The following is a 23,593-nucleotide window of genomic DNA, read 5'->3' as shown; positions in this document are numbered from 1 at the left end:
GTCTCCAGTGCAAGTTTGAAGAAGCAAACTTAGAGACCAAACATGTCTCGACTGAATTAAAACGTCTGGAGTGGTGAAAAAGATAATTTTTGGCTGAACTGTTCCTTCAAGGGTCATAGTACTAAGTGAACAAGAGACAGTAGTTGTGAAGAGACTAATTGTCCAATTAATTTAGTGCATTCCACTGAATCAGCCCGAGACAGTGAATGCTCTTCCTGAAATACAGACAGACAGCACTAATTAGTGCTGAAACCTAGCTGTCTGAGATCTTTACTTTATTGGTATTGATCCCTCTCTTCTTTTAAGCTAATCAGTGCCCTACACACATCCTGTGAAAGCAGATGGGACATTTGCTCAAGCTAGAATATATTCAGCGATTTTCCACCCACTTATTTAATTACTTATGTCTTATCCGGTGGATAACTGAGAGAATATCGATAGTAGGGAAGATAATGGAATGAAATGTTTCTGGGTCAGTGTTGGGATCACAGCTGGAGAGTGTCATACAAATTAAGTCCTTGATTATTAAATAAAGAACTATTGACTGTGTAAGATTTCTATTTTTCACTATTTACTCTAAATTGTATTTATATTGTATTTGTATTTAATAAATTCCTAATTATTATTCTATTCTTCTAATCTAAATTCTACTAAATAGCTATACTTTTATTGTAATTCTATTTATATTTTATTCTAAACTGTAAACATTTTATTATTGTTTATTTTTATTATCTTTTTTTTTTATTCCATTTTATGACAGACCAATATATCTTGAAAATCATTTCAGTGAACATGTGTGTATGGTTGTGTAAAAATGTCATCTTAATGTAATATCGTAATATTAATCAGGGAAAGTTCTGTTCAAAGTTGCTAATCAAGTTCTAATATCCTAATGAAAACAGATACATTTTCTTCCCATTATTCGGCAGAATTAACAACGAAAACGACTGCTCTTTAAACCTGAAACTCTCACTGGCATATAAACATACAGTTGCATAGCTCCATATACAAAAAGACCTTTAAGGGTTCCCTGAAGGGACCTAATGTTTATATGCTGACAAACACAGTGTTTTGGCTTTCAAACTTTTCTTTAACTCAGCTATAATAAAACATCACTGTCAGCTGCTTCTGTTTATCATAAACAATTTCCTTCCAATTAATCTCACTGAACGGGACCTGATAGTATGTAAGGAGTCCTCTTGAAAACATACGGTTTAACAAAGGATTTAGTATAACTCATTTGCAATAATCAACCAAGACACTGCAGTTTAGAGCTATGTTCTTTTTTTGGATTCTCAAAACACATACGTAAGAAGGCAGATGAGATTGCAGATGAGTTGGCAGTAAGCCACAGGCAGCTGTAGAGATTTCAGAGATTTGAAGTTGGATTGCTGTGGGTTCGGTGCTATTCTGGATGCATTTATTAGCTGCTTGATTGCATTGTCCTCTTGGCCTACTATCAAAAAAGACTGAAACCAAATTGCTACTAATCCTCAAATTTCAAGTTCAGTCAAGCAGTTCTGTCTTTTGGGACCGAATAAACAGCATGATCAAAAACAGACGTTTAATATTTAATGAAATGTTGAGTCTACAAGCAGTGTCTGACACATCCATCAATCTAGACTATATTAAACCTTTAGCAAACTTGTTAAGAGACATTATTTTACTTTTATTAAGAGACGATATTTTATGATATGTTATCAAGCAAACACTAATTACACTGAGCACAACCGTCAGCAATTTACTGAGATGTGTTGGAACACAAATTTCAGCATTATCCTTGCGTTCACATCCGTACATAATGAATTTATTCTTTTATTTTTTTCTGTGCCGCAAAAATTCTAATTGCATTTTCACATTTGTTAAGTTTAGCAATGCATTCCAAGCACTGATTTGAAAAGCCTGTAGAATGCTTATTTCTATTTTCCTCTCACACCCTCGAAGGTGTTCTAATCTTGTGGGGGAATAGGAGAAAAAAGGCATAATAAGTCTAAGCTGCACAAATTTGCTCTAACATAGTAGTGCAAAACAAAACAAAAGTGACAGATGAGGACAACTTTAATGAAACCTTTAAAATGTTCGCCATTAATTTCTTAGTAGGTTTTAGTGTATAAACTGTCATTTCATTCAATCGCTTAACAGTCTAAGTCACCACATGCATTTTTTGAACATTCAAGAGTTATTAAGGTGAACTAATGAAGTACTAGAGGTCTAATTCATAAAGACAAAAAAAGTCAGATACAATTTTATGAGGTAAATTATTGTTCACCCCATTACTTGCTTGTTCTTTAAAAAAAAATTTTGTGTCTTAAATGTATTTATGTTGAATATATTCATATGGAAAGGTATTCATACAGCAAGACTGGTTAATGCTATGGCATGCCTTAATTGGCTAAATAACAAATGTGTCAAATCACTGCTCCTATGTTGGGCATCCACCCAAAATAGAGCACATCTGTCAGAGATCCCAATCCCCACACTCCCTATCTTAGTGTAGAATTTTTTGTGAAACAAAGTACTACTCAGACACCCATATTCCTATAACTGTTATTTATGTGCCACATGTATTATTGTTTTGACTCGTAATGTCTCCACCCCTGTCTCAACACTAGTTCATGGCTTCAAGTGTATTTTTATTCACAGCTGTCTAAATCCTGGGCTCATTTTATGTCTGATGTGCAATATGTATACATACTAGGGGTGGAGGGTGACTCAATTTTAATTCAGTTCGTTCCCCTCATGTACCAAATGCAATCCTTTTTATGTGTGGAACATAGTTAAAATCTAAGTTCCCTCAGGAACATATTAAGTGGGGGATCAAAAGTTTGTTTAGTCTCTGCCTCGCACTTTGAATGCATCTTTTTATTATTACATTTGAAAACATAAACAATGCCAGGGGTATAAAAAAAATAAAAGAAACTAGAGTTAGTACAGTGTCACTATGGGTACTCACCGCCCATACCAGAAATAAGATTTGTTTTGTGCATACATGGATAGTGCATGCATAATGCTAGCAGTATGGAATCTTTAGCGTTTTTATGTCCAGGTTCCAGAATTTCAGGGAGTAAATAAATGAAGGATGAAAGTAATGAAGACATTTATTAAAGTATGCTGAAATAAGTAGTACAGTTAAGTAGATCATATATTAAATGTAAACACACACATTTGTATCAAATGAAATCAAATTTTATTTGTCACATACACAAAATTTGATTTGATTTGATACAAATGTGTGTGTTTTACATTTAATATTTAATTTTCTAAAGATATGATCTACTTAACTGTACTATGTATTTCAGCATACTTTAATAAATGTCTTGTATTACCCAAATGTGGTAAAACAATTGTAAACTATTTAATTTAGTTTTTTCATTTATTTAATTTTATTTAATCAATTTAATTTGTGCCAATTTCATTCATCACTCAATTTAATCATAATAATAAAAAGTGAATTGCATTTATTTTATTGATTTTATTTTCTAAAATATTATTTTATATATTATTTAACCAAGCAGGTATTTTATTTAAAATTGTTAAAAAAAATGTAAACTGTTGATGTTCACAAACGTTAAAAATAATAAACTGGGTTAATAAAAAACGACAAGCAATTTTATGTTTTGCATTTCTTCCCCATAACCGTACCGAAATTAAATCGAAATGTGACTCGAAACCCACGGTTCATACGTAACCGTGAATATTTAATACTATTACATCTCTAATGCATTCCCTGTGTTTGTTATTGTCAGGCTGCAGACGCGGAAGCCGATATAGTCCGATCATTGTCCTTTTATTTCAACAACCGTACAACACAAAAACACTAATAAGCCGCTGAAAACAACAAACAAAGACATCCGCTCGATACGCGTTGTCCGCTATGAGTTCGAATGTCCCAAGCATAATCCATAAAGCCTTCGGCAATGAGTAATCCAAGTCGGAAGTGGAATTCGCATATACAGCCGGCGGTCGAGCAGCCACGCGATTGTCCAGCTTGACAATATAACGACCGACAGCCTGTGACTCAAGAACGTGAGTTTATGTAGTCTGATCTTTCATGAGCCACAGCTGTCGGTAATCTTGGGAAGCAGCGTGACTGCTATCGAGGGGGGCGTGGCAGGGTGGATCTCTGACAGCTACAGACGGGGGCGTGGCAGGGTGAATCCCTGACAGCTACAGAGGGGGGCGTGGCAGGGTGAATCCCTGACAGTACCCCCCCCTCCAGGGGCGACACCTGACGCCCCAAAACCCACCTATGCCAGGCGGGCCAGGGCACTCCGAGGAAGGCCTCCTTAGACGCCTGGGAGCAACGGAGGCCTGGTGAGCATCCTCTGCGGAGAGCCGGCATGGAACAACACCTTGCAGGAGGATCCGGAATGGAGCCACGCCCTCGGTGCTGACAGGAGGCTGAGTAAAGCCCCTGGCGGGGATTGAAGCCGGAGCGATCTCCATGGCGGGGAACCGGAACTGGACGCCAACCATGACAATGACCGGGGAGTGGAGGACGTCCCGGGCGGAGACCAGGAACGTCGTACCACCCTCTGAGGGATCTGGAGGACCGACGTCGCCGTCAGAGGGACCTGGAGGACCGACGTCGCCGTCAGAGGGACCTGGAGGACCGACGTCGCCGTCAGAGGGACCTGGAGGACCGACGTCGCCGTCAGAGGGACCTGGAGGACCGACGTCGCCGTCAGAGGGACCTGGAGGACCGACGTCGCCATGCAGGGATCCTGTGGGCGATCCGTCGTCCTGAAGAGGACCTGGATGCGATCCTTCGCCCTGCGTGGAGCCTGGATGCGATCCTTCGCCCTGCGTGGAGCCTGGATGCGATCCTTCGCCCTGCGTGGAGCCTGGATGCGATCCTTCGCCCTGCGCGGAAGGGGGCGAAACGTCGCCTTCTGTGGAGCCCGGGGGCGAAACGTCGCCTTCTGTGGAGCCCGGGGGCGAAACGTCGCCTTGTGCGGGCGCTGGAGACGAGCCGTCGCCTTGTGCGGGCGCTGGAGACGAGCCGTCGCCTTGTGCGGGCGCTGGAGACGAGCCGTCGCCTTCTGCGGGCGCTGGAGACGAGCCGTCGCCTTCTGCGGGCGCTGGAGACGAGCCGTCGCCTTGTGCGGGCGCTGGAGACGAGCCGTCGCCTTCTGCGGGCGCTGGAGACGAGCCGTCGCCTTCTGCGGGCGCTGGAGACGAGCCGTCGCCTTCTGCGGGCGCTGGGGGTGAGCCGTCGCCTTCTGCGGGCGCTGGGGGTGAGCCGTCGCCTTCTGCGGGCGCTGGGGGTGAGCCGTCGCCTTCTGCGGGACTGTGGGGTGAGCCGTCGCCGTCGGTGGAACCCGGGGGCAGCAGGTCAACTTCCCTTTCGCAGTCCTGGAGCCGGGGTGAGTGCACAGGGAAACCCCTGGGCGTAGGGGCGCTCCTTGGGACCCTTAGGAGCAGATCGGAGCCTACTGATCATCCTGGAAATGAGGTGAAGCCTGCCTGGAGATCCACGAGCGGAGAAGGGCTCGCCTGGAGGTCCACAACATCAGTGGAGCTCTCTTTGGGACACTGAAGCGGAGACGAGCTCGTGGGGTCGCTCGGAGGCGGAGACGAGCTCTCGGGAGGAGCCAGGAGCTGGGCGGAGCGCTCTTGAGGGACCTGGAGCTGGGCGGAGCTCTCTTGGAGGGACCTGGAGCTGGGCGGAGCTCTCTTGGAGGGACCTGGAGCTGGGCGGAGCTCTCTTGGAGGGACCTGGAGCTGGGCGGAGCTCTCTTGGAGGGACCTGGAGCTGGGCGGAGCTCTCTTGGAGGGACCTGGAGCTGGGCGGAGCTCTCTTGGAGGGACCTGGAGCTGGGCGGAGCTCTCTTGGAGGGACCTGGAGCTGGGCGGAGCTCTCTTGGAGGGACCTGGAGCTGGGCGGAGCTCTCTTGGAGGGACCTGGAGCTGGGCGGAGCTCTCTTGGAGGTCCTGGGGCGGAGCCGAGCTTTCCGTGGGCGAGATGTCGCCTTGGAAGGGGCTCTGGGATGGGGCGTCGTCTGGAGAGGGACTCGGAGGAGTCACTTCGCCTTCTGTGACCGGAGGTGTCGGCGCGGCGCTCTCGTGACGACTCTGTGGCGGGAAAGCATGCTCCTGGCGCTCTCGTGACGACTCTGTGGCGGCGCGGCGCTCTCGTGACGACTCTGTGGCGGGAAAGCATGCTCCTGGAGACTCTGTGGCGGGAAAGCATGCTCCTGGAGACTCTGTGGCGGCGCGGCGCTCTCGTGGAGACTCTGTGGCGGGAAAGCATGCTCTCGTGGAGACTCTGTGGCGGCGGGAAAGCATGCTCCTGGAGACTCTGTGGCGGCGCGGCGCTCTCGTGAAGACTCTGTGGCGGGAAAGCATGCTCCTGGAGACTCTGTGGCGGCGCGGCGCTCTCGTGACGACTCTGTGGCGGGAAAGCATGCTCCTGGAGACTCTGTGGCGGCGCGGCGCTCTCGTGGAGACTCTGTGGCGGGAAAGCATGCTCCTGGAGACTCTGTGGCGGGAAAGCATGCTCCGTGACGACTCTGTGGCGGCGGGAAAGCATGCTCCCGTGACGACTCTGTGGCGGCGGGAAAGCATGCTCCCGTGACGACTCTGTGGCGGCGGGAAAGCATGCTCCCGTGACGACTCTGTGGCGGCGGGAAAGCATGCTCCCGTGACGACTCTGTGGCGGCGGGAAAGCATGCTCCCGTGACGACTCTGTGGCGGCGGGAAAGCATGCTCCCGTGACGACTCTGTGGCGGCGGGAAAGCATGCTCCCGTGACGACTCTGTGGCGGCGGGAAAGCATGCTCCCGTGACGACTCTGTGGCGGCGGGAAAGCATGCTCCCGTGACGACTCTGTGGCGGCGGGAAAGCATGCTCCCGTGACGACTCTGTGGCGGCGGGAAAGCATGCTCCCGTGACGACTCTGTGGCGGCGGGAAAGCATGCTCCCGTGACGACTCTGTGGCGGCGGGAAAGCATGCTCCCGTGACGACTCTGTGGCGGCGGGAAAGCATGCTCCCGTGACGATTCTGTGGCGGCGGCGCGGCGCTCCCGTGACGACTCTGTGGCGGCGGCGCGGCGCTCCCGTGACGACTCTGCGGCGGCGCGGCGCTCCCGTGACGACTCTGTGGCGGCGGCGCGGCGCGGCGCTCCCGTGACGACTCTGTGGCGGCGGCGCGGCGCTCCCGTGACGACTCTGTGGCGGCGGCGCGGCGCGGCGCTCCCGTGACGACTCTGTGGCGGCGGCGCGGCGCTCCCGTGACGACTCTGTGGCGGCGGCGCGGCGCTCCCGTGACGACTCTGTGGCGGCGGCGCGCCGCTCCCGTGACGACTCTGTGGCGGCGGCGCGGCGCTCCCGTGACGACTCTGTGGCGGCGGCGCGGCGCTCCCGTGACGACTCTGTGGCGGCGGCGCGGCGCTCCCGTGACGACTCTGTGGCGGCGGCGCGGCGCTCCCGTGACGACTCTGTGGCGGCGGCGCGGCGCTCCCGTGACGACTCTGTGGCGGCGGCGCGGCGCTCCCGTGACGACTCTGTGGCGGCGGCGCGGCGCTCCCGTGACGACTCTGTGGCGGCGGCGCGGCGCTCCCGTGACGACTCTGTGGCGGCGCGGCGCGGCGCTCCCGTGACGACTCTGTGGCGGCGCGGCGCTCCCGTGACGACTCTGTGGCCGCGCGGCGCTCCCGTGACGACTCTGTGGCGGCGCGGCGCTCCCGTGACGACTCTGTGGCGGCGCGGCGCTCCCGTGACGGCATGGTGTGCTCGCCGACGCTCGGAGATGGTGTGGTGCGTCCACGAGAACCCCGGAACACAGCAGCACGCTGGTAGAGACCCTGAGATGAAGCAGCCCTCTGATCAAAACATTGGGGCTGAGCTGCAGGCTCATGGGAGATCCGGCGCGGAGCCGCGTGCTCTTGAGAACCTTGGAATGGAGCACCTTTCTCCTCAAGGGGACTGTAGTGGAGATCCACCACCTCTATCCCCAACTTCCCCAGAAGCAGCCAGAATCGCGGAATGGCGAATCCGCGTTCGGTATAGGTCGGTCGTTCTGTCAGGCTGCAGACGCGGAAGCCGATATAGTCCGATCATTGTCCTTTTATTTCAACAACCGTACAACACAAAAACACTCATAAGCCGCTGAAAACAACAAACAAAGGCATCCGCTCGATACGCGTTGTCCGCTATGAGTTCGAATGTCCCAAGCATAATCCATAAAGCCTTCGGCAATGAGTAATCCAAGTCGGAAGTGGAATTCGCATATACAGCCGGCGGTCGAGCAGCCACGCGATTGTCCAGCTTGACAATATAACGACCGACAGCCTGTGACTCAAGAACGTGAGTTTATGTAGTCTGATCTTTCATGAGCCACAGCTGTCGGTAATCTTGGGAAGCAGCGTGACTGCTATCGAGGGGGGAGTGGCAGGGTGGATCTCTGACAGCTACAGACGGGGGCGTGGCAGGGTGAATCCCTGACAGCTACAGAGGGGGGCGTGGCAGGGTGAATCCCTGACAGTTATTCACCTTTTGGTATTAATACGCCAAATTTTCTGCTGTGTTCCAAGCTGTTTGTTACATAATTCACCTTTCCTGGTTTTTTATCTTGGTTTCGATTTCTTATTCAAGTTCTAGTTTTGCCTTGTTCACTTTTTTTTGCCAATTGCCTGAACTATGCCTGTTTCAAGTTTCTGCCTGTTTTTTCTTTAAATCTGTGGAATATTTTACATATCACTCTTCTACATTTCATTTTTACAGATTACATGATGATTATGTGTAATACATGTCCACACCAGACCAAACTTTATTTCCTGCCTACACTACAGTACTTATAAACAGTTAAGAAGTACAAAGTAAGCATTACAACCTGAATATGAACTAGCTTAGTAAAAATTGATTAGGCATAAAAAGTATACTAAAACAATGTGTGCTAACTTTTAATATGGTAATATAACTTGCTGCTAAGTGTTAGGGATAGAGTAGGCCATATCTGAGAACATAAAAACATTGAAAATGTCAGTGTTTTGGATTTTAGATTTGGATTTGGAAGGAACAAAATCAATGATAATGACAATAAACAAAAAAAAAAAATCCGGGATGCTATGTGCTTATTTACTCATATGTCCCAATATCAGTTAATGCTATATGACACAGGCCTAGTCTAGATTGCTTCACTAATAACCATACAATAGGAGATGATCTGAAGATACAGTATGTCACAATTAACAACTAAAGCAAAGTAAACTGCAAACTGTGCACTTTGAAAATATCAACTGGGGTACCTGCAGCATTTTCCAACAATACAAGTAACAACAAAACATCTTAAACCTAAAACACTCAGGAGGAGCTTATTGTGCTCCTCCTCCTGATGATGCAGGCTAGGTGAGGAAGAAATATTAACAGTTGTTTTTATCCATTGTGAATTCTTGCCCAGAGACATGTTCTAAATGATCAGATGCTTAAAGTAAAAAATAAATAATTTTTTTTTAATTGTATATTCTAAATTTGTTTGTTTCTGTAAAGCTGCATACTGACAGTGTTAATGACCATTGTTAAAAGCTGTGGAAATAAAACTTCAATAATTCAATTTTATTGAATTACCTCAATCCACTAAGTCAGCAATACAGCTACCTAATACAATTAATTCAAAGAATTTAAAGAATTCTAACAAAGAATGAGCCAAGTATGGTATGTGAATAGACTCACATGTGTGCCCTTTTTATGGCTGGCAAAACATAACAGCGAGAAAAAATGTTTAGTATGATGCACCCAATTAACACACAAACACATAAAAAGTCCTATTAATACCACATGGCAATGAATTCCACCCTCACTCCATTTCTTTTTACTTTTTATTTCATGCTTGGCTCTCAGCTTAGGTTATTCCATTAGTTATTAAACATAAAACAGTACATAACATCTTCAAAACTGAATAAATGTGAGTAAAATTCACCTGAGAAATATATGCTGTATGTTGCCAGATGTTAGCAGATTTAAATTGAAGTGTGGTAATTTTCTCCTGTATACTGTGCATCAGTATGTGTGAATTCGAAAACAATATGCACTTGTACTCGTATCTTGTATAAATGAATATAATATAAATATGAAATAAAATGCATATAAACACACAAACATATTAAAACCAAGAATGCTCTGATGTAAACACAATATCACCAGAATACCAGAATATATCAAGGAAATGAAAGCAGATTGTTCAGACAAAAGAGCAAAGTACATTTGAATGTTGCCCCATGGGATTTAACTACCAGAATATTAGTCCAGACCTAGTTAGAAATCACATTTTAAAAAGTTTGCAGATTTATATCTTTTAGTACTGCAAGAGCTAATCGGTGAGAAAGACTTAAATGAATGTTTCCAGGAGGCGAGGAGTTCACAGAATACACATGAATGAAACAGATGAAGGATATAATCCCTCCGAGCTAAAAAGCAGCAAATTTGATAGAGGAAACAAAAGAAAAGAAAAGAAATGAAAAAAGAGCAAGACCCTGTTCTGCAGTAGTTTTAAGTATGATCCACAGTAAAGGCAGATGAAATGGAGCAGTGATGATAAGTCATTACATACATACGAATGATTCAGTCTTATAGAAAGCAGAAAAAGAAGGCTGTGGCGGCTGATTAGAATTTGTTGATAACCATTAGAGAGGAATCAACTGTTAAAAAGATGTAGTTAGCTGTCAGTGCAAATGAATGGAACTGTAATGAAGGGTTTTTTTGTTCAATTACAGTACATCATCTCCTCTCTCGTCACAAGAGGTGATAAAATAGTTTGTTAGCAGGAGAAGAAAGAAAGCAACTCACCATTGAAGCTGACGTTGCGGATGTAACCCAGCAGTTCCTTGCCATCAATGTTGCTCATGCGAGAGCAGAGTCCCGGGCTTCCGGAGCACAGGTCTCGGTGCATGCGGTGAAGAGCATGAGCCATGGCATAAACCGCATCCATCACAAACTGCACTTTTCCTTCCTGCTCGAAGCTGGAGTCCCTGCCCACCTTCTCCAAGCCTAACAGTAAAGTAGAATACGCAGTTAGTTAAACACAATGAACAGAACACAGAGAAACAAAAAGCCAAATAATAATAATAATAATTACAATGTAGCAAAAAAAAGAAAAAAGAAAAGTGTAGGACTGGTATAAAGAAAGATTTTCCACTTTTTTCCACTGCACTGTACATCTTTTATTCTTTAGAAATATGCTGTTTATCAAAATATAGTGCAAAGAGAGTTATTATCGAGTTTAAGACTAGTCACCTGATTTATTCTGAATTTATTCATTTATTTGTTTCCCAAGCCCTCATTTCATGTGTCTATTGTTAAGTGTAGAAAGAGGGGAAAAAATCCTACATCCCAAAACACAAAAAGGTACAAATTGCATATTGATATAATTTAATATTTGAAGTATTCCCAAAGTGTATTGTTATTATGCTTTTTGATAAATTTAACAGAACAGATGTTAGCATGCCAGTGTGTGCTTATGTGTGTGTGTGTGTGTGTGTGTGTGTGTGTGTGTGTGTGTGTGTGTGTGTGTGTGTGTGTGTGTGTCTTGTGAAGTTTCTTGCATTCCATTAAGCTGATTCAATTAAGAAGATTAGGAAAATAAATGCTTGTCAATCTTTTCTGTTTCTAGCATAGAAACAGTGTGAGATTATTTAAATTGTTCATTTTCTTTTAAGAGTTTGACTGAGCTGACCTACACATGCTAGTTGGAGTCTACAGTAGGAAGTGAAAAGTTCTCTGAAGTTGAGGAAATATTGTTGGTTGCTTGGTAAACCCAGCCTACTCCTAGTTTCTATAAAAAAAAGTCAATACCAATATAAATGTATTCACAAAATAAATATTAAACATGTGGTAAGGAATAGAATAATTATACATCCAGACTCTATATTTAAGATTAATGTTGATAACACAGAGTCAACACATTTGCTGTAAAAACACAGCAGCTTTAATGAAGAGACAAACATAAAAACTAACAATCTACCATTAATTATGGCAAATCACACATTGCCACACAGCCCAAATAGGCATTTAATATCATTTAATATATATAAATACATAGATATAAAATGTTTTTTTTTTTTTTTTTTTTTGCAATAACATTATTCTTTTGCTGTGTCACTGCTGACCTTTAGACAAAACCGATTGGTCAGAAAGTATCCTTCTACTGCAGCATTATTTCTATAGTAACAATTTACTTATAGATACTCTATATAAGGCTAATAATAAATTGTTTAAAAACAACATTTCCTATCTAACAAGAGAAAACATTTTACTGTTTGTGTGTCCTGAAAGCAGATGTTTGGATTAGTTTGGGTAAGGACCATTAACTTTTCTGCCATGTGATACATTTCCAGACAGAGAAGTTTCAACATTTTCCATGTTATTTTTTGAGAAAAAAGAACTAGGAAATGAAAAGACTTTATAAAAGAGTGACGACAGATCTAACTTTTCTTATTTATATTTATTAAAATGAATGCTGACTATAAAACCGAAAAGTATGGTGATTTCTTTCCTTAATTCATTTAAAATTAAAATATCTTTTTTGGCAAACTGCTATGGTATAAGAGCAATAGAACACGTTGGGCATGTGGTGTTATAGGAAAATTATCCCCATTTTTAAACAGCACATCTCAAAGTATTTTATATCTTATTAAAGCAAGCTGAGATTCTTACTCTGGCTTTACTTTATGAAAAATCATAAAGTAATTTGTTCTTTACGTCATCATAAACTAATAAAAAGTGACATCATTCAAAGTGTATTGATTGAAGAATGTGGTCTAAATGCTATTGTAACATAATTAACATAACATTCTCCCTCTTTCTCCATGAAATTATAAATGGCAATGGCAATAATTAGTCTTCTTTTATTGCATGAATGGCTATGGCCTACCAACAGAATGATGCAAGAGATACAAGATTTTTTCCATCATATTAGATGAGTGGTATTATGCATGACCGACAGCTTAATCAGTGAAACTAGGATCTCAATTATCCTTCACTTAGAGAACTAAATTGAATTAGCCCTCACTGATACCACTGAGCATCAGCTTTGTCTCGCACTGCTCCTTTCCTGGCACAGCAGATGGACATTGCTCTGTTACAGTTTGATTAGAAAATAAGATAAATGACAAATTAATTAAAGAGATCATTATTTATGATGGGATGAATAAAGAAAAAATGGGTCTGCTTCACAGAACAGCATTGAATACATTTCCTTCGATGATGGCCCATTTTCTGACCAATTGTTTATCACAAAGGTTGAAAAGCTTGTCAGGCGATGTAATGGCGACACAATGTACGCTGATAACATCTAATTACCGATTTAAGATTTTCTGATTTATTTGACGATTACAGCACCTATCATGGGAGCAGGTTCAATAGCAAATAGTGTTTCACTGAAAAGCACTGATTTATTCATTCATGATTTGTAAATTATAGCAGCGCAACACAGTACTGACAAAATTCAGTAAACTAAAAGACCAAATGATGTTAATGTTATACATTTGCTCATTTGTCTTTGAGGGGAAGAAAAGGTCAAGCAGGGTCAATGCAAAATTTCACTATAACCATTACATTAGTCATTCGATAAATTGTTTGCTCTGAAACTGTCATATGAAATCGGTGCAAAAGGGTGTCAAGTACCCAAGTCCCTGCATCTGCATTCATCAAGATCTGTGGAGTACACTCATTCTGAAAAGACACAAAGCCTCTGCCATTATCAGGCGACAGAATGAGCAGACACTATGGCACACTCAAAATGTACAAGAAAGAAAAATGTTCTCTTACTAATCTTAAGAACACACTTTAAAAGGAGCACATATGAACAGAGAAAGAAAATAAAACATCATTGCTGCACAGCACATCACTTTGCTTCTGTTACAGAGTCGATGGGAAACAGTCTAAGTCGTTTACAAAGCCAAAACCATGCAGCAGAATTTAATTCAGGGCAGGTAGCAATCAAAACCAACAGCAAACAAGCTAATGCAAGCAAAGGAGAGTGCTCAGTAAACAAAGCAGAGATCAATACCATGAAATCCAACATAGTCAAAAGGCTAAGAAATGCACAAGGGATCACAACAGCAATGGCAAGACTTCATGAAATGATCGGGTGAGGGTCTTGGGAAAAATATCAACAGTATACACATTTTACAACATTTAACAGAACAGAAATTGGTGTCATATTTGCTCATATCTTTCATTTTAAAGTTTGATTAAACCAAATGTGAAAGAGATAATATTGCTTGAAAAAGAATAATGAAACTGCAAGCTGCAAAGAACCATATGTTTACAGTGCGAAATTAGTTTTCACTTCGATTATCTATATCGGGGTCATGTCCACGTGTCCATGTACACGACAGTGCGGCTGCAGGCTTATATTCGCAACCAGGCAGATGTCACACCTGTTTACACTTCTGTAATTAGTTCATGCTGGGCTCCAAGTATATCTCCTATTTAGCTGAAATGAAAGCCTGCACCCACACCAGCCTGTTGCAGATGAGATTGAAGACCCCTGATCTACATCATCTACCTCAGTCTCTGTCTCATCAACACCAATAAAAGCCGCTCACTGCATTTTTAAAAGAAGCCTCAATATTGTCCCATTATTTAACTAATTTTCATTTACACTTCATTTACATGTACAGAGTGTGTAATATGATGCTGTGATAAAACATGACCATTGTGAGAGATTTTAAACTAAATGGTATCTAATCACAGACTTAATGTATACATTTTAATTGTATATTCATTTCACTACACCTGATAACTATCTAACAACGGCTAAATGTGTGGCGTATGATAAATGTATCAAGGTTTGAAAACATCATTATGCAAATTGACTGTATTTGCTGATGAAATTTGTTAAACTGGCTGCTTGTTTAATGTGGAATAACACGACAGACCATGTGGTTATACAAAGGTAAAGGTGCTTTATACTGTACTTGTACACTACAGCACAGTGAAATTCCTTCTAGGTATATGCCAGCATGGTTAAGAGGCTGTGGTCAGAGCACAGGGTCTGCCATAACACAGCACCCCTGGAGCACAGAGGGTTAAAGTTGCTCAAGGGCCCAAGAGTGGCAGTTTGGCGATAGAAGGTTTTGAACCTTGAACCTACCAACCTTCCAATCAGTAATCCAGTGCCTTAGCCATTGAGCTACCACTTCTACCTAACTGTCCGAGGGTGCAATGGGCTGTTACCAAACCATAGTAAATTATTTCCATTTAACAGCATGATCTGAAGTAGGTTATTCCACTAATACCACATCACACTTTAAATTCAGAGTACGACATGTAGTAAAATGCTTCTTACAACTGCCCACATGTAAACATGTAAATAGAATTATAAAAGTAGAAAAGTAGAAAGTATACTAAAGTATAAAATAAGGTTAAAAATAGGTTACGGAAATAATATAATATAATGTATATATTGCCAGAAGTCCAGTTTTAAAGTGTTACACCTTTTAACTGTACATGGTTACATTAAATGTTATGGAATGTCTCCAAGAAAAATGCAGTTATTAAAAACGTTCTCTCACCAGCCTCTCTTTTTTTTTTTAGACATTAATAAGACAAATAAAATTTGTCATGTTGCAAAGAAACTGAAAAGTGCAAACCCCTCTGCTCTAAACACTCTCCTGTGCCCTGAAAGTGCTGACTGTTCTAAAGCACAAATACCCAAAACTCCTTCATTAATATTAAATGTACATACTGTAACAAAAAGCTTCACCACATCTTCACCAATTTATAGATTATTTTTTTTGTTAAACAATACGTTTTATTATTAGGCCTAGATTATGTGTTGTTCATCATGCACATACCTGTGTGTGAGCGGTTACTATAGAAACAGTACCACACTAATATGAACCTATTATTTATGTTAGAGCCGGAAATATTGTCATGCAGTTCCTTGAATTCCTGAATCCACACCTTCTAAACAATCAAACATTAAGAAATCAACACACTGTTGTATAAATCAGAAAACAATGGAAAAATTGTACTACATTTTGGTAAATAATATATATATATATATATATATATATATATATATATATATATATATATATATATATATATATATATATATATATATATATATATATATATATATCAGACACTATGGGCCTCAGTTAGCATGTTGAATGTAAAAGTTCATGACAGCACAATTTTTAAAAGACTGAACGAATATGGTATGTTTGAAAGGTTTGTCAGGAGATATCCTCTGCTTTCTAGAAAGAAAATAGCAACACAACTTAGGTTTATAAAGTTGCATTTGACCAATCCACAAGAGCTCTGGAACAAATGTCCTTTAGAGGATAAGACCAAATTGAAGATACTTGGCCATAATATACATCCCAAAACTCTAAACCAGCATATCAGAACAAACACCTAATACCAACTATGCAATGGTTGTGGCATGATGATGATTTGAGCTTGTTTTGCCACCACAGCACTTGGGCAACTTACAGTCATTGAGTTGGCCACACACTCCTCTGTGAACCAAAGTATCCTAGGGTCAAATATGAGGCCACCTCTCTGACAGCTAATGCCTTGCCCAAAATTGGCTTTTGCAACAGAACAATGATCCCAAGCACACTAATGGAATGATTTTTAATTATTAAATTAGAAGCAATCAGTTGTAGTTTTTGAATTTGGTGCAAAACCAGACAGCAGGTGATGAAGCTCTGGACGTGACAGCGGCAACAATTTCAAATCCAAACATTTAGTCTTCTAAATAGAAAACACTAGTTTTAGGTTTCAACAGTGAAAACTAAAAAAACTGTTGCTCAGCATAATTCTTGGACAGGGAACATTTCAACAGCTTGGTATGTCTGTGCAAAAGGGCAAAATATAATAGACTGCTGAGGCACTGTTGTGTTGACAGAAACAATGTTAATCAGGGGAAACTGGTTGACATATTGTGTTTACTGCTTGTTTGGCTCCAGTTTATGGATCTTAACAATGTCTGTCAAACCAAAGAATCCATTCATGGTCTCTCGAGTATGTTACTGACTCATTTGGGCAGACTTAGATTTGTTAGCTTGAACTCTTGCCAATGCTGATCGTGATGCCTCTCACACTGGCAGCCTTACCTAACTCAGGAATGCACTAGCTGACAATTCCTCTGAGTTCTCTTAATGACTTCCTCATCGCCTGCATTAAGAAATTAAATATTTACGGTAGCCATAAACAAACAAGTGCTCAATTATGAAAATGAGTGGCTGGTAATGCCTCCGGTTTAGAAGTGTTACTGTGATGCCTATAGTACAGGATACAGGTGGAGGATGCTGTATTTCGTATATCCATGTGTAAATGTGTAAATTACCAGGCAATGCAAATAGACCAAAAATGGTAATATTAACAGTTTCCCAGAACTAAGGAAAGAAAAGGAAAAAAAATTAACAGGACAGTGAAATATTTCTGCAGCAAGATGCACATTGCAGCACACATTTGTTCGACATTACTTGAAGGCAGAAATACTCTCTCATCAAGACTCCATTATAAGGAGACTCTGATAAAATTGATACATTATATTGCTGAAGTGTGATTGTATCAGTCTGGAATAACACGTATCATCATTCTAGTTGAAAATGCAGAATATGAATGCAATGATTACACATGAATAATGTTTCTCAGGTTAGTAAACAGCGCAAATGTATACATTTTGCTCATTCCTCTTTCTATATTGAATCATTACTGCAGAACAGGGGCGTTAGGAGAACAGGTGTTTCAGTCACTGTTCCAATTGACAGCATACATCCATTTCTGCATGGCTCAGTGTCTTGTGATCATACTAAGAGAGGCAGAAAGTAGAGAGCGAGCCATCAAATTCAGCTGAAACTAAGAGAAGGCACTGAACAAAAGATTGTGCAATATTTATAGCAATTTTGTTATTTCCCCAAAAAGCATGGCTAGCTGTGTGCTTGACGAAATGCCTGAGAGTGCCCTCCACTTAGCAGTCATCTTTGGCTCGCTAACAGTCCTTCCCTTGACACCCATTTTGCTCTCAAATAAAGGGCACAGAGCCATTAGAGGAAAGGCTAGTGGCCAGGACCAGAGTGAAAAACACCACCGACAACAGGCAAGGCTTTTGTTTAGATGCCTATTGATATGTAAATGTTGTGAATCAGACTCACTCTGGGAAAAAAACAGAAGAACAAAAAAAATGTTGCACTAAATGGGTCACATATGCCAACAGCCAGTGCAAACCTTCATGTAAATGTACAAACTTTTCAGAGAATGTGTACAAATATTTATGGCCATTAGCCTCAATGTGAAAACACAGAGTTAATGGCTTTTGAATAAAAGGCTACTCTGCAGTGAAATAATAACGCTCAGTGGTGCATAAATCTCCAATCAAATATTTATAAGCCCTGTCCAACCGTGCCTCTAGTGTATTGTCTCTCAGACAGAATATGAATAGAAATAGCCATTTGTCCACTTTTTTATGAAGCAAGGCCATAGCCTCTGGCATTTTCTAAGTCTATGTATGTTGTCTGCTCAATTACTGTGATGCATATACTTTAAGAGATCCGCTACAGGTCACTATTAGAAAATATCCACTCGACTGACTTAATGGAATTCTACTTTGCTGACCTCACCTTACAGCAGGAGTTGTGGTGCTGATAGACAAGAAATAAGCGTTACTGACAAAGCAGAAGCAAATATCTAATGTTTTAATTACGTGATGGCAGGAAGCACAACATTTTATGTACAGCTTTATATTTTACTTTCTGTATTTTTAGTATGTTTATTTTTTTGCTAAATTATCCTTATCGTTACCCTATGTTAATTCTCTGAGCAAAGTCTGCCCAACTTCATAGCAGTCCAAAACAAATCGATAAAAGCAAGGAAGTATGTCTGCCTCATTTTTTGGGTTAAAAGTAAAACATTTTGGTGTCAGATGTTCCCAGGAATATGTATGCAGATTAACCCAAATCTACTCATGCCTGTCAGTAAGCATCTACTGAGCAGCAATGAAATCTAAGATGACTTTTCATTTCTTGCTCTATAAAAGGAAATAAATTTAAAAATTGACCTAAATTAAGTAATGTACACACATGAGGATATTACAAATAATATTTCCACCACACAAGTAAGCACAAGAATGAGCCTTATTCATTTCTAATAATTATTTGCTTGTGACCTCACTCTACTTATTTTTGCTAAGTGTCAGTTTGCGTGAATGACTTTTTACTCAGTGAGGTTTCACCAAAAACTTCACTCTGATATGTGGCCAAAGACCCAAACCACCTGAATGGACAAATTACAGGGTTTGAGAAAACTGACTGTAGAAAAGAATTTTGCAAGTACATTCGCAATTACCTTTATTAAAAACTTGGCACACAAAAGGAAGTTTCCTTTAAAACACAATGTCTTTAACAATAGTTGAAATGTGTAATACTATATTTCAGGCTTTTCCTCATTTAATTTTAATAAGTGCACAGACTGCTGTAATCCACAGAACTTGCCCATAGTCAAGGATTTTATGGCAAATAGCCTGCTCAATCTAGATATAAAATTATTTGTCATTGACCTTCAATAGGAATTCTTAGAGGGAAAATGTATTCTAGGTAAACCTTTAATATTTATATATCAAATAACATTGACTCCAAACTTTCCAGTTTTTACACTGCTGATCTCTTAGTCTTTATTTTGCATCTCTGATTTTTTTGGCCTCATGTCTTGCACTAAATAAAGCCTAATTAATGTATTTCATCTTCAAACACTGCAGCTGACACTGAGGTTTTTCAAGGCTCCTGCTTGTACAGTTTTTCTGCAGTCATTCAGGAGTACCTGCTGTGCTGCAAGCCCCAGGCTGCCCATATTACTGCTGTGTTATTAACTTTGTGTCATGGGGTTATACCTGCTCCTGCATGCAAACCATATCACTGCTCCCTGTTATTCAGAACATCTCATATATTGTGCAAACCAGTACAGTATCTAAGTCCACTGGCCTCTGCTTTAACTATTTGCACTAAAATGAATAATAAAGTTACAGTTTCTTGTCATGCACAACCCAGTTATCCCAGTCAATTTAAGAGAAATAATAATCCCTAATAACAGAGAGAATAAAATCAAATAAAACTAAAATCTAATCTATAAGTCATTCTGAGCAAATCGAAGTGGAGATTCAGAGCCTAATGTGTCACAGCTTGATTCAACGCATTCATTACTGAATGGCAGGCAGCAAATAAAGCTTAAGTGAACGATGAGCAGATGTTCATACTCTGTGCACACCCAGGTATAAGCAATATGACAGTTCGTTTGGGAGCTTTTTTCTCTCATCATTAGGCTGACACATCTTATAAGATTTGCCCTATTTGCCAGCGCCTGGTATATACCAAATGTAAACTGAAATGCTGAGTGCAATTTAATGAATGCAATACTAAAGCAAAAATCACACTTCCTGTGAAACTCGGCTCTGTGGTTTAGCTCTGGAAACACATACCAACATCAGACATTCCAATAACATCAATTTTCATATATTTGGGGTACTTAGAATGATAACTGGCACAGACGCACACACACATTTATATGCAACACACCTACACCACATACACAGTGATGTAAACCCAAGCACAAGCAAGTCACGAGTGTTGAACAGATGTTCAGAGGCTTTCTTTCGCTAATCTCTCTCTCTCTCTCTCTCTCTCTCTCTCTCTCCTAAACACACACACACACACACATACACACACACACACACACACACACACACACACACACACACACACACACACACACACACACACACAAACATTCTCTGGGTCTCACTATCTCTCTCAGGTAGTGATGAACCAGAGGTCTTGCTGAATCAGCTCTCTATCCTGCTGCGCGATTACTCCCCAGACCCAGACAGCCTCTGATAAAAATGAATTTACCCAGTTCTCCCAAAACTCAATCTCGAAACGATAATACAATCAGTTTGATCCACTGCTGTCTTCATTTTGCAGAGGCTTCAAGAAGTGTTCGAAAAAATATTCCCTACTAGTTACTAATCAAATAAGTTGACTGTGTCGTTTCAGGTTGGCATACTTTACCTTGTTGACATACATTTTTTTATCTAGTTGCTTAACATGTCTGGGACATTTGCTAAAGGTAGCTATTTCCTGAAGCAAACAAAATCCCTGAATCAGCTAGGATTATTTTCTTTTGTAGACTTGAGAAGTCTGTACTCAGCACATTGTAGCTCTCTGCAGAGAACTGCTCAATGTATCGAAGCCTTTGTTTTGCGTGCGTGCATGTGAATGTGCACTGCTGCTGTATAGACTTAGCCAGACTGAATTTCCCACTGTTCATTTTTTGTAACATGACAAAAGAACATCTTTTTTTCCCACACTTTAATGATCTCCTCCCACTCACCTCCTTTAAAGAAAAGAAGATAATAATCAGAGTATCCGTCTGTGTGCTACTGACAGACGCATCTCTCTGCAATGAAGTGTTCTGAGCGTGTAGTTTGGAGCGAGAAATAGCGAATAGAGCAATGAGAGAGAGAGAGAGAGAGAGAGAGAGAGAGAGAGAGAGAGAGAGAGAGAGAGAGAGAGAGAGAGAGAAACAAGGACCGCCAGGGACTGGTGTGCTACAGTTACAGCTATGTAATTATTCTTGTTATGTCAAATAACCATGCCAGAACAATAACCACACAATCACAAAAGAGCCCCGGACATTCATTGCTCTCTGCAGCGCTACTGATGCAAAAAGAAGAACAGGGGAGCAAGAGAAAGCAAGCAATTCACGCATATAAAGAGGGGAGAGCTCACTCCTCTGCCTGATGTGTACACTGAGCTGCAGTATTTCCCTATTTAAACGGCAAGGACTAAAAAACACTTTTTTCCCCTTTCAAACCTTTTGTCTGCAAAAAACATACATTGGTGGCTCCTGTTTATGTGACCTGTTTCTGTTTTTAATGCTAATTTCTTAAAAATACCAAATACAATCAGTCAGTGTGACTGAACACTGAAAACCACGGTAAAGTAGAGTCTCATCTGCACAGACCTAGCAAATCTTAGCCACCTCAATAACAGAGAATATGTAACCAATGTGAAGAAAAAACACTACTTAACAGAATTGAATGCAATATAACAAAACAGCAAACCAATATTCAAAAACAGCACCATCTCAAATCTAGTTATACCATTTAGAGGAACACGAAGAGTCCTTTACATTGTCAGCACAGTACATCCTCACCTGTCACCCTCACACAGAAGTCTGTAATGCACACACAAACACGTGTGCACAGACGCACATACATATTTGTCTTACTATCGTTGACATAGTTATTAATGCAGAAAATTTATGAGATGCCAACACATATATCTGAACTCTTTAATCTACCTTCAGTCAAATAAAACTTTCTGGCTTTCATGCTTGAATTATTACAAAATTAATGTCGACCCATTAGATACAGTATATACTTATTACTGTCATTTGATTCTGTACTTTTTTGTAAATATTATTTATTACAAAGGGAGTCTATAAGAATACCAGGGGTTTAAATAAATGTAAAAATAATGTACCTGGGGAAAAAAAACTAAAATCTTTTCTTTTGTTGACCAGAATAACAAAAAATCATTAAAAAAAAGTTTTTTTAGAAAGGTTTTTAAAAGGTTAGGCGTTTAGTGTAGTGTTCTAGAATGTTGTATACCAGAACACACTCTAATAAAGAAAGCCCATAGTCCAGAGGACAAGAGAAAAATCTGAATAATGATGTATATTACTTTAATAATCTCAACTGATGCTTTAAGCAAGTAAACTTTCAGCAAGAAAGGTTTAAATAAAGCTAGAGCTACTGTTAGGAAGGGGAAAAAGTGCATGTGTGGATCAGCCAAATGTTCCCACAAGGTCAAAACTGTCAGATATTCCTATCCTCGTGGTGACACTTGCTTCTCACAAAGATAAAAACATGCCCATACACCCACACAGACACACACAGACACACACACACACACACACACACACACACACACACACACACACACACACACACACACACACACACACCACACACACACACACGCACTGTTGTTTGATCAACTGATATATTTATTTTTTCTTCATTTTACTTCATCTTTTTCTCCTTTTGCCTTTTCTTCTTTGTGTTGTATAAGTATTTGTTTTATTCTTGTTAGTTGTAGCTGTAGCTGTGTTTTCTTGTTTGCTTATTTTTATTTGTTCACACAGTAATACAAGTATAATTTAAAACAATAAAAATGTAAAAGGATGCGAAGGTAAAAAGAATGCACTTAGATAAATTCTAGTTTACCTTTGAGAACAAATCTGAGCTAAAGACAGTTCTACTATAATGTGACATTTTGTCTACAATATAGAGGAGGTATGGAGGAGAATGTGTTCTGCTGGGTTCAAATGTTCTCTTTTTGCTTTTAGGATTACTCACTCCCTAATTCTAGTTTATTTTTGCCTGCATCTGTTTTTCTGTCCTGTATTGAACTGCTTATTGCAGTCCATCTACCAGACACTATTTTTCTAGCTACTATTTTTGCACACACTGAGATAATAGACGAAAGGAATGGACACCAACAATGGCTTATCTACTCATTGATAAGACAGATGGCTACAAGGTTTGCAAAACTCTGCTGGCAACTTGAGGTGCATAAACT

At 41.1% G+C, this 23,593-nt stretch overlaps 1 protein-coding gene across 2 annotated transcripts in view; it reads right to left on the bottom strand.

Moving 5' to 3' along the window:
* Positions 1 to 23,593, bottom strand: part of grm8b (glutamate receptor, metabotropic 8b) — a 129,229-nt gene that overhangs the window by 16,620 nt on the left and 89,016 nt on the right. For both annotated transcript variants that reach the window (XM_083545987.1, XM_083545986.1), the window contains one exon: positions 10,785 to 10,985. In XM_083545987.1, the coding sequence (XP_083402113.1) occupies positions 10,785 to 10,985 (201 nt within the window). The remainder of the gene's footprint in view (positions 1 to 10,784; positions 10,986 to 23,593) is intronic.

The sequence above is a fragment of the Silurus aristotelis genome, assembly GCF_946808225.1.
Source record: "Silurus aristotelis genome assembly, chromosome: 7".
Taxonomy (NCBI): Eukaryota; Metazoa; Chordata; class Actinopteri; order Siluriformes; family Siluridae; genus Silurus; species Silurus aristotelis.
The sequence above is the reverse complement of the archived record's forward strand: the minus strand, read 5'-3'. Positions and strand labels throughout refer to the sequence as shown.